Below are 15,234 nucleotides of genomic sequence, written 5' to 3'. Positions count from 1 at the left end.
ACCTCAGCTCTGTGACCACACACACACCACACAGCAGGGAGTGGCTCAGCATTGACCCTCAAAAGGTCAGGCAACCACTGTGTGTTTCAGCAAAACACTCTCTTACTTTATTTTCATCTCAGCAAATGTTCTCATTTGGCACCTAACTGGCATCAAACCAAAGCCCTCAGGGTGACAAGCGTGGGCTGAGACCAACTGCAAACTTCCCATGTGTAGGTCTCAATGCCCATTCGCATCAGAACACCTGTTCCTCTCTGGTCCCTCAGAGTGGCCTAAACGTCTCAGATGCACTAACACTGCCGGCCACAAGGTGGTGGAAAAGCTGGGATAGGAAGCCAAGCAGTGCCTTGAAAGCAAGTTCTTTTCTCAGGCGACAGATCTCCAGATAGGGTCCGGGTCACGCTTATTTAACATCCTCCTGTCTGCCTGGGTTGGAATGAAGAAAAAGCTATCCTCCGCAGTGCCACTGGGGAGAAGACACAAGCCGGTTTACACTTTTTAGAGCTCAAGCATCTAAGAAAGTCTTGTCTGGGGAGATGGGGACAGCAAGCACTCAGGTCAGCACTGCTCGCCAGGGCATATCCCGAGTCCAGCTTTGCAGCCTTTGCACACGGCGTACTTTGCCAGGATCCATGAAAATACTCAAGAGCCCATGAGGATATTTTACTTATATGCAGTTTCTGTCAGGAGTTCAGGATTGTCTGGCCTTCTCAGGATCCTTCTCGGGATCTCAGTTCAAGATTAGCTATTCAAAGCATGAAGTAAGAGAAAATACACTTTAAGAATCAAGGCTTCTCTTTTTAACCCAACTGAGGGAACAATTTCAGACACGACCGATCGAAAACCAGGCACGCAGCAGGGCACAAGCTGGCCCTCAGACTCAAGATTTCTCTGGTGCGGCAGACACGGGGACTCCGTGTGGGCCCCAGCACTCCAGCCTATCTTCTGCGAGGCTAGTTGACTCGGCAGGCGCGGATCATGAGCAGCTGCAGGAGAATGAAGGCCGGAGACGTGATCAGGCCGAACCAAAGCTCTCGCGTTTGCTCCACCAACTTCTGGCACAACAACATCTCGAAGACGAACTTCAGGCTGAGAACTGTGAGGACCCAGAAAAGGCGGAGCACGGCCAGCCGCTTCTCTCCATCCTGGAAGAGTCGCACGGAGACGATGGTGGTGAAGTAGGTGCTGAGCCCGTCAGCAGCGAAGAAGGGCACAAAGACGTTCCACCAGGAGAGGCCAGGAGCCAGGCCGTCCACACGCAGGGCTAGCAGCACAGAGAACACCAACAGGGCCAGCAAGTGCACGAAGATCTCGAAGGTGGCGAAGCCCAGCCACTGCACCAGCTCCCGGAGCGAGAAGAGCATCGCGCCGGTTGGGCGCGGGCCGGGGCCCGGCCGAGCGTCCCAGCTGCCGAGCTACGCGGCCGCGCCCTCCTAGCCTCGCTGGCGCCTGCCGCTGCCGCCGCCGCGGCCAACGAGAGGCAGCAAGCGGCCCCACCTGCCCCGGCCCTCGGCCCCGTCGCGCGGCCGACCCCCCGGCCCCGACCCGGGACCCCTCACAGACCACCCGCCGACGCCCGCCACGCTCGGACGCCATGCCCCGCCGGGCGCGGCCCTAGGGCGTCACTTCCGGCCGACGCCAGAAGCCGGAAGTTGGAGCCGGTCGCGGGGGCCCGGGCTGGCGGCGAGTGCTGCGGCTCACGTCCGGGTTGCGGGGTTCCCCGGGGTCAGCCCATGCCGAGCGCACGACTCCTGGTGCTCTTCGGCAGCCAAACGGGCACAGCCCAGGATGTGTCGGAGAGGCTGGGCCGCGAGGCCAGGCGTCGGCAGCTCAGCTGCCGGGTGGAAGCCCTGGACTCCTACCCCGTGGTGAGGGCTCCTCGGACCTCGGCGGGGGTACCCGGCGGGCTTGGGGCGCCGGCCCCCAAAGCGCTCGACCCCAGGGGGCTGCGTTTCGTCTGAGAGCGGGCCCTTCCATTACGGCAGATTTAGGGGCCGGGAACGCTTGGGAGCAGCGGCCAGTTTAACGCATGGAGACAGGGGAGCGGTAGCCGAGGAGCCTGAAAGAGAAGGCAGGCAGGCCGGCCGCTCGCGAGCGCTGAGTCCCTTTGCCCCATTCCTCTGAGAGAAGGAGGGGAGCCAGGCTGCTGGGAGGATGCCTGGCCATTACAGCCCGAGGCCTTACATGTGTGTCTTTTTGTTGAGGTGAATCTGATTAATGAGCCCGTGGTGATATTTGTTTGTGCAACTGCAGGCCAAGGAGACCCCCCGGACAACATGAAGGTAAGGCTGACCTGAGGTGCGCTCAGGAGCTCAGCTCCCTGCCCTTGCCCCGCACCCTGGTTTCGTTGCCTGGAAAGACTTGAGCAGCACAGTGGATAATTTTCTCCTGTGGATTTGGGAGGAGATCTCTGGGTGGAGCGGGGAGCTCTGGGTGTCCTTCCTAATAAACTCTGAACCCCTTTAACTTTTCATATTTTTTCCAGGGCTGTATATAAATCTGGTATGGGTCTTGTGTGTATTTCAAAGCTCAGCTTCAGGGAACATTCTTCCATTGTTTGACCATCTTTTGAGCACACATTGTATTCCAAGCATAATCTCATGCTGTGAATCCAGCTATGAACCCAGTAGTCACATTTCTGCCCTCGTGAAACTCAAAACAGCAAAAGCAAATGTTTAACGGGCAGTTACAATGTCAAAAAAATGCACGCTGCAAGAGAAAGTGCTTGATGTTAATGGGAGCATTAATAAGGGCTGCCCCCTCAATCTGGAGGTTCAGAGAGAGCTTTCTAGAAGAAAAGAGGCTAGGCTAAGTCTTGAAGGATAAGTGGGGGCTAGCCAGGCACCAGGCAAGAGGGAGCAGCCTCTGCAGAGGAGAAAAAGAGCCCAGCCACGGAAGAGTGGAAAGCGGTTCAGGACGGTCGAACCAAGGAATGAATCAGGCTTGGAGGGAAACAAAGCGGGCAGCCAGGCTGGATCCCAAAGAGGTCAACAGCCACGGGGAGGCAGAAGGATTTGAAACGAAGGGCCGTGGAACCCATGGGGTGATGCAGTCACGTGTGTATTCCAGCAAAACCAGCCCTTGTCTGCAGGGGGAGCAGGCTGCAGGAGAGCCGGAACGGGGGTGCTGGTGGTGGGAGGTGGGCACAGTGCAGCCAAGAGCCTGAGGCTTGGGGCAGGATGGTGGCAGAGCAGAGAGGGGCAAACGCCCTCCAGAGGTGCTAAGAAGGTAGAGTTGATTGAACGTGCAATCGTGGAATCGATTTCAAAGATGAGAAAGAAGGTAGAGTTAAGACAGGGATTTGAGCCTAGCTACTAGGATGGATGATGGTTCCACGCACAGAAGCAAGAGAATCGGGAGGGTGAGGTGCCCAGATGTTGTCCAGGTGGAGATGCGCAGTCGGCCTGGAGCTCCAATGAGGATCCTTAGTGGAGGCACGTTTTGCAGTGGCCAAAATATGGAGGTGAGAGGAAGGAGGTGCCTCCCTCCCCCAGGACGGGCTACCCTTAAACACAAAGCCAGGGAGGAGCAGGAAAGAGGCCCTGCCAGCGAGAAGGGGGAGTGGACCATCTCCAGGGCCGAGGGCAGAAGGGTGACTGTCTCCAGAGGGTGGTCTCTGGTGCTCAAAGCTGCAAGGAGATGAAGTGAGGTCAGCAAAGAGACGGCTGGCAACCTCGGGCATGGAAGCGTTTAAGGACGTCTGCACGTGAGACAACTCAAAAACGCTTATGCTGTGAGGGGTTAAGGGATTAAACGGAATAGCTGTGAGAGAGAAACCCAGGCCTGTATAAATGCCGGTAGGTGCAAAAGGCAGAAAATTGAGAATAGGCTTGGAGTGGGCACACCATTACAGGAGGCGGCGCAGGAGAGGAGGCAGGTCTGGGGAGATCAGGGCAGGAGGCGTGTGGTGGGTGCCAGAGACCAGGGTGTGGAAGGGGTGGGGGATAGAGACCCCCGTGGGGCCAGCTGGGCAGAGGTCCTGACTTTACCGGAGAAATAATAGCATGAGCGTGGAGACGGTCACACCAGGATGAGGGTGGTTACCGGAGGGCCAGATGCCAGGACGGACACCACGGAGGCAGTTAGGATGGGGGCCTCCCGACCCAGCATGGCACAGGAGCAGGGGACCCCAGCCTCCTGGTCGCCATTGGACACTGGCCGGACAGGCCCCTCTTGGCCAAGAAACCCACTGGTGACAGGCCTGAGCTTGAGGTTTTCTGTCATCTTCTGAAGCACAGATAGACCACAAAAAACGGCCACGTGCTCGAGGAAAGACCCCTGTGAAGGACGGGGACCAGGAGAAGCACACGCGGAACCAGAGGAACAGGCAGAGCAGAGCTCCCACCTGTGAGGGGTGGGCGAGCCGGCGCCCTGGGGCCAGAAACGCAAGCCTGGGCAGAGCAGGAGCTGAGGAGACCACCTTAAAATGATCCCAGATCAGAAGATAACGCTGAGAAATTCTCCCAGAAACCATAGCAAAGTTAGGGAACAAGAAAGATGACATCAGGAGCCCGAGATTTTCCCAGCAGCCCCGCAGCAGGAAGGAGACCGGTGACCGCGGAAAGTGTCAACAGGGCTGAAGGCTGGATCTCGGGCCAACAAGCCCACCATGTGCCCAGGAAGGGCCGGCAGGGCGTGAACCGGGCCCCCACTGACACCTGACTCGTGTGGGTTTCAGCTGTTGGGCATGCAGAGTGCCCAGGCATCTGGGATCAGAGCAGGCCACAGAGGGACACTGGCTTCCCAGCCGCGACCACCCAGCTGGACCATCTCAGAGCAAACTTTCAGGGGCCTGGAGAAGACAGCTTCAGCCTGAAGTGAGCCCCACTGTCTGCCGGCAGTGCAAGGGGAAGCCTGGCATTTTCACACCGAAGCTGTGAGAATCGCATCTTCCCTGGACCCTTTCTCAGGAGTACCTGAGGCTTTCCATAGCCTTCAGGAGACAAGGTCTAAGCAGGAGATCTCAGAAGCGCCTCTGGGCCTGCGGGAAGGCCAGGCCAAGACCTGGAATGGGAAGCTGCCCAGTGGTGACCCTGTGGTCAGGGAAGGAGAGGGACTCGGGCTCCGACCTGGGGGCCACCTGAGATGAGTGGCCGCATGGAGGCGAGGGTGCCCCAGGGGAGGGGAACAGCATGGGACCTGGGCTGGCTCCACGGGGGCAGGGAACGGACACGGAGCAGCCTGATGGCCGATAGCTCCAGGCCCAGGAGGGAAGATTCCACTGAGTGGGGAAACCAGACCAGAGAGGGGCCTCAGGGTCTGCCGTGCTGGCCCAGAGCCTCTTTGTGGCTATGAGGCCCGAGGCGGGGCTGAGAGCTGCCAGGGCCGTGCTGCCCGCATGCTGGGGGGGGTGGGGGGGGCGGGCCAGCAGCTGCCCTGCTGGTGACAGCCCCACCTGGCGCCCCCGGCCCTCTGCAGGGAGCACTGGAGCCCAGCTCCGGCACTGCTGCCAGGGCGGCTTTCTTCCGCTTTACCATTTGCTGCCTTTGCCCAACTCGTTCACTGCTACGGTAGAACGAGAAGCGGTCTTGTAACAAAAGTGTTGCTTAGGAGAGCAGAGCCCTGGGGAGGCCTGGCCCGGTGGCCGGGAGAGGCCCTGAGCACCCCTCTCCCACTGCAGAGTTTCTGGAGGTTCATCTTCCGGAGGAGCCTGCCGTCTACCGCCCTCCGTCAGATGGACTTTGCTGTGCTGGGTCTCGGGGACTCGTCTTACGCCAAGTGAGTGAGGGAGGATGGGCCTGTCCCCCGCGTCCACACAGTGGCCTGGCGGAGGGGTGCATGACCTAGCCCCCAGGGCACCCCCTTGAGGCTGTGGCCCTAGCCACGCTTCCTGGCCCCACAGACACTCCTTGGTGACACCTCCTCTGTGGCCAGAAGCCCTGGGCGTGAAGGATAGGCTGGTTCATGCAGGAAGTGAGCAGGACAGCCGGGGCGGGGAGGGGGCTGGCTGGGGCCACACCTGAGACACGGTCCAGGCAGGAACTGGTGTCCAGAGCCAGACCCCAGGGCCTGAGCCAGCGTCCTCTGTCAACATGTGACGTAGGGCAACAAGGGAGCCTGGCTTACCCCGCCTTCATAAGCAGCCTTCGGGGAGGGGTTTGAGCTTACGACGAGCACGGAGAGCAGCGAGGTGAGAGCAGGCAGGATGCAAAGAGCCCGGCCCCAGGAGCCGTCCGTGGCCACCGCTGCCTGCCTCCGCTTTGCCTTCTCTCACCATTTTCACGGCACGTCTGTGTCCTGAGCAGAGTGCTGTTGCTTTGTACTATTTCCCAGGGAAGTACTGAGGGCTTTGTGTTCAGGGGTACACACGGCGTGGGGCTCCTGCAACATTACAGCTCCTAACTCTCCAGCTCGGAGCTGAGGGAGGGGTCGCTGGGTACAGACGCCTCCAGAGCCAAATGCAGCCCGGGGCCCGGAGCTGTCCGGGTGAAAAGGATGGAAAGTGGGTGGCCTGTGACCCTCGCCTGGGAAGGGTCTGGGGGCTTTGTTTACTGCAAAACGTAGACGTCTGTTCCCACTGCCGGGCACACCCACGGGGCAGGTGAGAGACCCTTCTGTCCTTCAGGGAGCCAGCAAAGGAGCCTGCGGGGCCTTGGGAGCCCCCACCCTGTGCAGCCCACTGGGCGTGTGCCTCCCGCCTGTGCGGGGCCGGGGCCAGCACCAGCTCTGTCTTCTCTGTAGGTTCAACTTCGTGGCCAAGAAGCTGCACCGCCGGCTGCTGCAGCTCGGGGGCAGCGCCCTCCTGCCCGTGTGCCTGGGCGATGACCAGCATGAGCTGGGGTGAGTGGGTTGCGGGGTGGGGGTGCCCTCCTGCGGGCCCAGCTGGGAGCAGGGTCGCCAGAGGGGTGTGTACCTGCTCTCTGCAGGCCCGACGCCGCCATCGACCCCTGGCTGCAGGATCTGTGGGAGAAGGTGCTGGGGCCGCACCCTGTGCCTCTGAACCTTGACCTGAACCCTCCTGGAGTCCCGTAAGTGTGGCCTTGGGGTGGCACCCACCCGCACAGCAGACCTGGCCAGCGGTCTGAGAGTGTCTGCCCTTTCACAGTTGGCCCTCCAAGTTCACCCTGCAGTTCCTCAAGGACACCCCCACCTCGGGCCCTGAGGAGCTGTGTGTGGCCGGAACAGACCCTCAGGGGCCCCCTTCAGAGCTCCAGCCGTTCCTGGCGCCCATGGTCAGCAATCAGAGGGTCACGGGGCCCTCGCACTTTCAGGACGTGCGGCTGATTGAGTTCGACATCTCGGGCTCTGGGATGAGGTGCGGGTCGGCGCCGGGGGCCCATGGAGGGGCTGCGCGGGAGCCCCAGTCCAGGGTTGAGCTGCTCTTCTCCTGAGTGGGTGCACGTCAGGGCCGAGAGCAGGGACGATAGCTGGGGAGGCAGAACCCCTCTGTCCAGGGGCCCCTAGCCTCCCTGGCTGCTTGCCTCCTTCCTCTGGAGTTTCCCGGAGCCCCCAGTGTCCTCACCCTGCAGGCGGGCCCCTCCCCAGGCCCTGGCTGTCCCTCCCCCACAGCTTTGCAGCCGGCGACGTGGTGCTGATCCAGCCCGAGAACACGGCCAGCCACGTCCAGCGGTTCTGCCAGGCGCTGGGCCTGGACCCCGAGCAGCACTTCACACTGCAGCCCCGGGAGCCGGGTGAGCCCCCGAGGCCGCGGCACTCGCACTGTGTCTCCCCCACGCCCCCCGGTGCCTGGTCCCCCGTGCCCGCCCCCCACAGTGTCCCATCCCCTGCAGGCGTCACCTGCCCCGCGCAGCTGCCCCAGCCCTGCTCCATGCGGCGCCTCGTGTCCCAGTACCTGGACATTGCCAGTGTCCCCCGCCGCTCCTTCTTTGAACTCCTGGCCTGTCTCTCCCCCCACGAGCTGGAGCGGGAGAAGCTGCGGGAGTTCAGCTCTGCACAGGGCCAGGAGGAGCTTTGCGAGTACTGCACCCGGCCCCGCAGGACGGCCCTGGAGGTGGGCAGGGGCCGGGGAGGGGCCTGGAGGTGGGCAGGGGCCAGGGGAGGGCAGGGGCCGGGGGAGGGCCTGGCCCCACGGGACGGGCCTGGAGGTGGGCAGGGGCCAGGGGAGGGCAGGGGCCGGGGGAGGGCCTGGCCCCGCAGGATGGCCCTGGGGGTGGGCAGGGGCTGGCGAGCGGGCCTGGGCGCCTTGCTGCAGTGTGTGTGGCCCTGCCAGCCGCGGCTGCCCTGCCGCTGCCCCCCCAGGTGCTGTGTGACTTCCCCCACACGGCTGCTGCCATCCCCCCAGACTACCTGCTGGACCTGCTGCCCCTGATCCGGCCCCGGGCCTTCTCCATCGCCTCCTCTCTGCGGGTGAGAGAGGAGGGCCAGTCTCAGCGGTGGGGGCGGGGGGGGGGAGGTGGCAGGGAGCCAGGCAGGGGGCCCACAGGGCAGGCTGCCTACTGTCCCGTCCCCCAGGCCCACCCCTCGCGGCTGCAGATCCTGGTGGCCGTGGTGCAGTACCGGACCCGCCTCCGGGAGCCCCGCCGTGGCCTCTGCTCCAGCTGGCTGGCGTCCCTGGACCCTGTGCAAGGTGACCCTGGCTCTTTGGGGTGGCGGGTTGGGCCCTGGGCCTGGGAGCCTCTTCAAGCCGCCTCCTTCACGCCATAGGACCTGTCCGGGTGCCCCTGTGGGTGCGGTCTGGGGGCCTGACGTTCCCAAAGACTCCAGACGTACCTGTGATCATGGTGGGGCCCGGCACCGGCGTAGCCCCCTTCCGAGCAGCCATCCAGGAGCGAGTGGCCCAGGGCGAGACTGGTGAGCAGAGTCTGGGGTGGGGAGGTGGCCAGCTGAGCTCCGCGGGTGCAGGCCCAGGCTCAGGCCCTGCTCCCGCCCCCTCCCCCCAGGAAATGTGCTGTTCTTCGGCTGCCGCCGGCGGGACCAGGACTTCTACTGGGAGGCCGAGTGGGAGCAGCTGCAGGCGAGGGGCTGCCTGACTCTGGTCACGGCCTTCTCCCGGGAGCAGGTGTGTGTGCAGGGGCGGGGAGGGGCACGGGCCGGGGCGCCCAGGGTGCAGGCTCAGAGCGCCCCCGCCCCCGCCCCGCAGGAGCAGCAGGTATACGTGCAGCACCGGCTCCGGGCACTCGGGCCGCTGGTGTGGGAGCTGCTGGACGGCCGGGGCGCCCACTTCTACCTGGCGGGGTGAGCCTGGGCGCGCGCGGCTGGAGGGACGGGCCCCGTGAGGACGCCGGCTGTGCTGAGCGCTGTCCTGCCTGCCCTTCCAGCAACGCCAAGCACATGCCAGCCGATGTGTGCGACACCTTGCTGTCCATCTTCCGGGAGGAGGGCGGGCTCTCTGCCCCCGATGCGACTGCCTACCTCGCCCAGCTGCAGCGGACACGGCGTTTCCAGACTGAGACGTGGGCCTGAAGGGCCATCCTGCTGTTGGCCGCAGCCACCCTGCCCGACGCTCTCTGGAGGCCGTTGTTGGCTCTCGCCCTGTCTCCCAGCTGGGAGGGTGGTCAACTCGCCTGCACAGACCCCAGCAGAGGGAGGAGGCCCTGGGCAGCACACGCCTGCCCGCTCAGTTCCGGGAAAGCCTCAGCAGTAAACGCCGGGCTCTCGGTGGCCGCTTCCTACCTGCTCGTCCTTGTGTGGGAGTGGGCCTCGGGCGGTGGGTGGTCCAGAGCGGGTCTGGATGAAACAGCCCGCTGCACTGGGCACGGGCACCGTGGCTCAGCCCACACTCCGGTGCATGAGTCTGATGATGAGGGTGCCGGCCATTTGCCCACCTTGTGTAGACTCTGCCCTTGCCCTGAGGGAGGGCCAAGCAGGAAAGGCACCTGGCCAGGCTGGTGTTGACCATCCCTTACCAGCTCAGGGTACAGCTGCCCAGGGCCCTCAGGAGGGAAGGAGGGGGCGTGGCCTGGGTTGGAGGGAAGGGGTGTGGCTCAGGCTGGTGGGGAGGGAGGTCTGACTGGCGTCCCCACCCCTGGGAGGGGAATTCCTGTTGGAGGAGTTGGACTGGCCTGCCCACACGGCCACCGCCTGGAATCCAGCTGGCCGTCCCTGGCTGACACAGGGACTGCCTTGCCCACGGCTGGGCTTGGGCAGATCCTGTCAGAGACGGCACGCCGGGCCCAGGAGCCGGCAGGGGCACGGGGACCCAAGTGAAGTTTCCTCGAGTGGGGCCTGGAGCCAGAAGGAGGCGGCGGTTGCTGCAAGGTCAGTGCCAGAGCCTGCCCCGGCTGTGGAGGGCCACGCTGACCTTCAAGGCCCCAGCCACCCCTCTGCCACCCTGGGGTCCCCACCCACCCATCCCGGGCCCTGCCCTGGAGGCACTGCCCCTGAACTGTGCCCTGGGGTCCCTGCTGGTGGCCCTGCTGGCCGCAGCTCTGGGTTCGCCAGTCGGCCTCTGGGCCCCGAGCACATGGACCCACTGCACCAAGTGCTGGTAGAGGATGGGCTGGGCAGCGGGGCCCTTGGGGAGCCCGAGGGTGCCAGGACTCCGCACAGTGAGCCCCTGCTGGGGGCCGCGGCCCCGCCCTGGGCTAGCCGCAGAGAGGACGAGGAGGCGCAGCAGGAGGCGGAGGAGTGCCCTGTCTGCACGGAGCCCTACGGGCCGGGGCAGCAGCGCCGGGCCCTGCTGAACTGCGGCCACGGCCTCTGCACTGGCTGTCTGCACCGGCTGCTGGGCGCTGCCCCCGGCGGCCTGGGCCACGCACGCTGCCCGCTGTGTCGCCAGAAAACCCCCGTGCTCGAGTGGGAGATCTGCCGGCTGCAGGAGGAGCTGCTGCGGGCGGACAGGGCCCCGCGCCCCGCGCCCCCCACCCCGCCCCTGCCCGCCCGCCGCGGCCGCGGGCCCTGGGCCGCCCTGGAGCACCGCTACCAGCTGCGCTTCCTGCCAGAGGCCCTGGGCGGCCGCGGCTGCCTGCCCTTCCTGCCCTGCCCGCCCTGCCTGGGTGCCTGGCTCTGGGCCCTGCGGGGACACGGGCCCTGCGCCCGCCGCCTGGCACTGCTGAGCCTGCTGGCACTCGAGCTGCTCGGCCTGCTGCTCGTCTTCACCCCGCTCATGCTGCTGGGGCTGCTCTTCGTGCTGCTGGGCGGCTCCCGCCGCTGACGGACACGCGCCTGAGGCCGGCACGGCCCGGGCCAGCCACGGCTGCCGACCGACAGGAGGCCTAGGTGCCGAGGCCCGATGACCAGAACTGAAGGACCCAGGGCTGACCAGGGCACTAGCCTTCATCCCGGGGCCTGGACAGGGCCGCCCTGGAACCTGCGTTCATCCTGACCTAGCCCGAGACACCTACTGCCCAGACACGAGCCGCCTGTGCCCAGCACAGCACTGGAGGAGGGCCATGGCCAGGGCTCTGAGAGCCCCTCGCTGGACAGGCCCCACCCCGCTGCTGGGCCTCCCACCCGGCCGTTCTGCAGGAGGGGGCACCATGGACCCGAGTGTTCCCTGAAGGTCAGGCAGCCTGGGGGCCCCTGCCGCACAGGCCCAGCCCACAAAGGGCCGCCTCAGGAGCCCAGCAGCCCCTAGCAGGCTGGGTGTCAGCACACACCCCTCCGCTTCAAGGGCCCAGGGCCCCACCAACCGGGCGCTGTCCTCCCGACCCCGCCGCACTGCTCCTCCCTGAGCCTGCAGCCTGCGCCTGATGGACACTGTCACAGCCCTGCCTCACGGGCTCGTCGGTACAAGGGGCAGCTCTCAATAAAAAGACACTGGTACTGAGACTGTTGCTCCTGCACCCCCCCACACACACCCTTCCTTCACCAGCTGGGCGACAGTCCCTTCTTCAGATGCAGTCGCTCAGTACCGGACAGGAGGCCCTCAGGCCCTGTACCCCACTGTGGTTGCAGCCAGCTTTTGTCCCAGCCCCAGCTCAGACGGGCCCCCGGGCTGTGCCCACAGCGCCTCAGGGAGTCAGGCGGGCTCCGCGGCCCAGGTGGGCTGCCTCGTGCCCCCGGCTGCACTCACACCCAGGGCCCAGCGCAGAGAAGGTGCCCTCCCGTGCCCTCCCTTTGTCCAGCCGGCCCTGCTCCGCCCAGTTGCTCCCACAGGCCTGCCCGGAGCACACAGGTGGCTCACACACGCACACGCAGGCCCCACCTGGGCCCCACTGAGCAGAGCAGGCTGACCCCCAGTATCTGGCCTCGCTCCGGTTGCTCAGCCTGGACCCCACCAGGGCTGCCGCTCTGGGTGCCCACTCCCCCCCCGGCCCGGGCCTGTGAGCAGGCCTCGGCTCCGGTGCAGGGCACGAGGTGCAGACTTTGGCAAACAGTTTTAATGGCAGAGTTGGCTGCAGCGACAATGCCACGCGGGTGGGGCCGGAAGCTGTGGTGGGCAAGGGGTTAGCGGGCAACAGGGCAGGGCCAGATCCCTGAAGCAGCAGCGAGCACGGACTGGCGGGCGGTGGCAGGCGGGCGGGCACTACATGATGGAGCAGGCAGACAGCGGGTTCCGCGCATGGCACGTGCACGCAGCCCCGCAGTACTGCCGGAAGGTCTGGTAGCAGCTGCCCTCAGGCTCGCCACCCCACTGGCCACCCGACGGGGCGGTCAGCGCCTCGGGCGGCAGGCGGCTCAGGATGGACGTGTTGACGGCCAGCGCGGCCAGGCCGTAGTCCGTGAAGAGCACAGTCTCACGGCGGCAGGTGGGACAGGAGATGAACTTGTACTTGGGGCAGGACTCATAGAGGATCTGCAGGCACTGCTCGCACACGGAATGCAGGCAGGACAGCACGCGGGGCCGCCGCTGCGTGGCGTTGTACGTGTGCCCGCACGTCGGGCACTCCAGAGGCTCCCCCGGGGCCGCGGCCACCGCTGCCGCAGGGGCCCCTGGGGCCGCAGGGCCGGGCCGCATCACGTACTGGTTCACGATGACCTCGTCCGCCGGCGCCCCCCGGGGGAAGCCCAGCTCAGCGCTGCCCTTGGGGGGCCGCCGTGGCAGGGGCGGGGTGCAGGGCGCCCCTTCCAGGGCGGGCATGTCCCCCCCACAGGCCTGGTTGACGATGATCTCTGTGTCTGAGGGCCAGGCTCGCTTGGGCGCGAGGGCCGGGGCGGGCCGGGGCGCGGGCGGGAAGCAGGGGGTGGCCGCCTGCAGCTCAGGGAACTTCTCAGGGTGGACCATCTTCATGGCCTCCATCTTGAGGATGACATGTGGGCCCTTCAGGCAGGACATGAGGAAGCCCGGCCAGCCACCGCCCGCCTCAGGCCCCAGGTCAGCCGGCATCCGGCTGTCTCCAGTCAGACTGGGTGCTCGGGGGACTGGGGGAGTTGGGTGGGGCCGGGGGGGCAGCGAGGGGACAGCATCCTGGCTGCCCTGTGGACTCCTGGAGGAGGTGGGCAAAAGCTTGGGGGGAAGGGCCCCCCCCAGCGGCCACAGTGGCTTCTCAGGTCCGGTCCGCGGGGGAGGAGGAAGGGGTGGGGGAGGAGGAGAGGGGCAGGGGGGTGTGGGCGGTTGCCCTGGGCCGGGGGTCGGGCCCAGGGGCTCACCCAGGGTCTCTGGCCTCTGAGGCTGGCCAGGGGGCGTTGCAGGAGGTCCCCCTGTAGCCGAGATCAGCCGTCCCGGGGCCCGGACATCCGGGCAGGCAGGGGCTAGGTGGGCCCCATGGCTCCAGGACAGGGCGCCCAGGGAAGGCAGCTAGCCTGAGCTCTGGCCGCCAAAGGACCCGGGCGGCAAGCTCGGGGTTGGCGGCGGAAGCACAGGAGAGGCCGGGGCTGGGCCGGAGCTGCAGGTGAGAGACGGCGTGAGGTCAGCACCTGGGCCCACCCTCACCGCGCACAAAAGACAGGGCGCCCGACCTCTGACCCCGACCCTCGACAGACTCGGAACCCAGCCCCTTCCGTAGCCCCTCGCGCCCGAGGCCCGACCTCTGCCCAGGAGTGGAGGCAGGCGAGCGAAGACCCCGCGGTGTCCCGCCCCGCCCGCACTCACCTGCCCCAGCCTGGCGTTCCCGGGCCGGGCCGCGCGCCGCCGCCTCCGCAGAGGTTGTCTCAAAGGCAGGCCTGGATGCGGCGCCCGAGCCTTGGCTCGGCGGCTCCGAAAGCTCCGGCGGCGACCTCGGGCGATGGCCGGGCCGCGGCGGCTCCCGGGGGCGTGGGGCGCGGGCGCGGGGCTCGGCGCGGCGGCGGCGGCGGCGGCGGCAGGTGCGTGCGGAGCGTGGCGCGCTCTGCGGCGGAGGCGCGGGGACCGCAGTGCGCGCGGCGCCCGCAGCGCCACCCCCCGTCTGGGGACCCGCGCGGGGTCCGCGGGGCGGGGCCAGTCTCTCTGCCGCCCCTCGATCCGCCGCGGGCCTGGCGCCCGCTCTGGGGGTCGTCCTCCCCCTCCCCCCGCGGGCCCCGTGGGAGTCGGGATCCCCACGGCAGGCCTCCTCCCGTCTTCCCCACCTCCGGCCCCGCCTGCTGACCCTGGGTCCTGGTCAAGCCCCCTGCCCCGATTCTGGAAGGGAAGGAGTACTCTGAGATCTCACAATACCAGAGGGAGGAAGGGGAGAGGGAGCCCTAGGGTGCTCCCAGGAAAGCAGGCCCTGGGGCCCCACCGTCAGGCAGAGTCTCTGGAGGACTGCCTTCCCCTCGGCCCCTAGAGAATGCCTCCGGGCTGTTCCGGCTCACAGGTGCCCAGCTCAGGCCGGCTGAGGGCAGAAGAGGGTGAGCAGGGGTGGGCAAGTGTGCATCGAAGGAGTGGACGATGGAGGAACCCTGGCTGGGAGAGTGCTCCAAGGACAGGAACCCTGGCTGGGAGTGCTCCAAGGACAGGACGCTGGGACACGTGGGTGGTGCGAGGGGTGCGCAGCAGGTCAGACCGATGGCAGGACAGGCCCCACAGGGCAGCTCACGGAGGACACGCACTACCCGGATGGGCGGAGAGGCCTTTCCGGCACCCTAGCAGGTCAGCAGGTGCCAGGCCATCAGACAGCTGTGGGCTAACCCGACCCCACCCAGCAAGGCCCCATTCCTTTCAGCTGCTTCCTCGCCAGACTTCCCTGCCCCCCCAGGACACACCCTCTGCCTGTGAGGGGCTGTCAGGTGAGAGGGAGGGCAGGGAACTGGAGTGGCCTGGGCCTCCAGAGTGCCTTTCCTTAACCTGCCGTAGCCACGACGTGGCTTGCCGGCGTTCCTTTGACCAGCACTGGGCCCTGCTTCTGACCCTGGACAGACCCAGCCCCTCTAACCACAGCTGCTCGGCTCTGTTACAGGCCAGAGTGCCCCTGGCTATAGACTTAAGCCCAGCTCCTGCAGGGCAGCAGAGCCCAGCGCGGTCGGCATTCCTGATGAAGGGCCCCACATGGGCAGGAG

The 15,234-nt window shown here is 66.1% G+C and overlaps 4 protein-coding genes across 9 annotated transcripts; 2 read left to right on the top strand and 2 right to left on the bottom strand.

Annotated features, from left to right (window-relative positions):
• Positions 1-84: 84 nt before the first annotated feature.
• Positions 85-4,611, bottom strand: TMEM203 (transmembrane protein 203). Its single transcript, XM_069579637.1, has one exon. It carries the CDS (start codon positions 1,362-1,364, stop codon positions 954-956), a length of 411 nt encoding a protein of 136 aa, XP_069435738.1. The 5' UTR covers positions 1,365-4,611; the 3' UTR covers positions 85-953.
• Positions 1,630-11,670, top strand: NDOR1 (NADPH dependent diflavin oxidoreductase 1). 6 transcript variants are annotated; one of them, XM_069579630.1, is made up of 14 exons: positions 1,631-1,868; positions 2,205-2,282; positions 5,621-5,718; positions 6,682-6,780; positions 6,867-6,968; positions 7,046-7,255; positions 7,510-7,631; positions 7,731-7,951; positions 8,200-8,307; positions 8,413-8,527; positions 8,605-8,751; positions 8,841-8,959; positions 9,041-9,135; positions 9,219-11,670. In XM_069579630.1, the coding sequence occupies exons 1-14, from the start codon at positions 1,734-1,736 to the stop codon at positions 9,361-9,363; spliced, it is 1,794 nt and encodes a 597-aa protein (XP_069435731.1). In that variant the 5' UTR covers positions 1,631-1,733; the 3' UTR covers positions 9,364-11,670. The 6 variants fall into 6 exon arrangements, with proteins under 6 accessions (XP_069435732.1, XP_069435731.1, XP_069435733.1 ...); XM_069579634.1 differs by having other exon boundaries at positions 1,641-1,868; positions 2,254-2,282; XM_069579631.1 differs by having other exon boundaries at positions 1,630-1,868; positions 8,841-9,135.
• LOC138435266 (ring finger protein-like) lies at positions 10,364-11,670 on the top strand. The gene has a single exon (XM_069579636.1). The coding sequence runs from the start codon at positions 10,364-10,366 to the stop codon at positions 11,051-11,053; it is 690 nt and encodes a 229-aa protein (XP_069435737.1). The 3' UTR covers positions 11,054-11,670.
• A 536-nt stretch (positions 11,671-12,206) lies between these two features.
• Positions 12,207-15,127, bottom strand: RNF208 (ring finger protein 208). The gene is made up of 2 exons (XM_069579627.1): positions 13,874-15,127; positions 12,207-13,667 (listed from the first exon to the last, which is right to left on the bottom strand). The coding sequence occupies exon 2, from the start codon at positions 13,166-13,168 to the stop codon at positions 12,368-12,370; it is 801 nt and encodes a 266-aa protein (XP_069435728.1). The 5' UTR covers positions 13,169-13,667; positions 13,874-15,127; the 3' UTR covers positions 12,207-12,367.
• Positions 15,128-15,234: the final 107 nt, after the last annotated feature.

This window comes from Ovis canadensis, chromosome 3, assembly GCF_042477335.2.
Source record: "Ovis canadensis isolate MfBH-ARS-UI-01 breed Bighorn chromosome 3, ARS-UI_OviCan_v2, whole genome shotgun sequence".
NCBI lineage: Eukaryota > Metazoa > Chordata > Mammalia > Artiodactyla > Bovidae > Ovis > Ovis canadensis.
The sequence above is the reverse complement of the archived record's forward strand: the minus strand, read 5'-3'. Positions and strand labels throughout refer to the sequence as shown.

Coding starts and splice junctions, on each gene's coding strand:
- LOC138435266 (XM_069579636.1), top strand. CDS start 10,364: ATGGACCCACTGCACCAAGTGCTGGTAGAGGATGGGCTGGGCAGCGGG.
- TMEM203 (XM_069579637.1), bottom strand. CDS start 1,364: ATGCTCTTCTCGCTCCGGGAGCTGGTGCAGTGGCTGGGCTTCGCCACC.
- RNF208 (XM_069579627.1), bottom strand. CDS start 13,168: ATGCCGGCTGACCTGGGGCCTGAGGCGGGCGGTGGCTGGCCGGGCTTC.
- NDOR1 (XM_069579631.1), top strand. CDS start 1,734: ATGCCGAGCGCACGACTCCTGGTGCTCTTCGGCAGCCAAACGGGCACA. Junction 7,256..7,509: donor ATCTCGGGCTCTGGGATGAG/GTGCGGGTCGGC, acceptor CCTCCCCCACAG/CTTTGCAGCCGGCGACGTGG. Junction 8,752..8,840: donor AGTGGCCCAGGGCGAGACTG/GTGAGCAGAGTC, acceptor CCCTCCCCCCAG/GAAATGTGCTGTTCTTCGGC.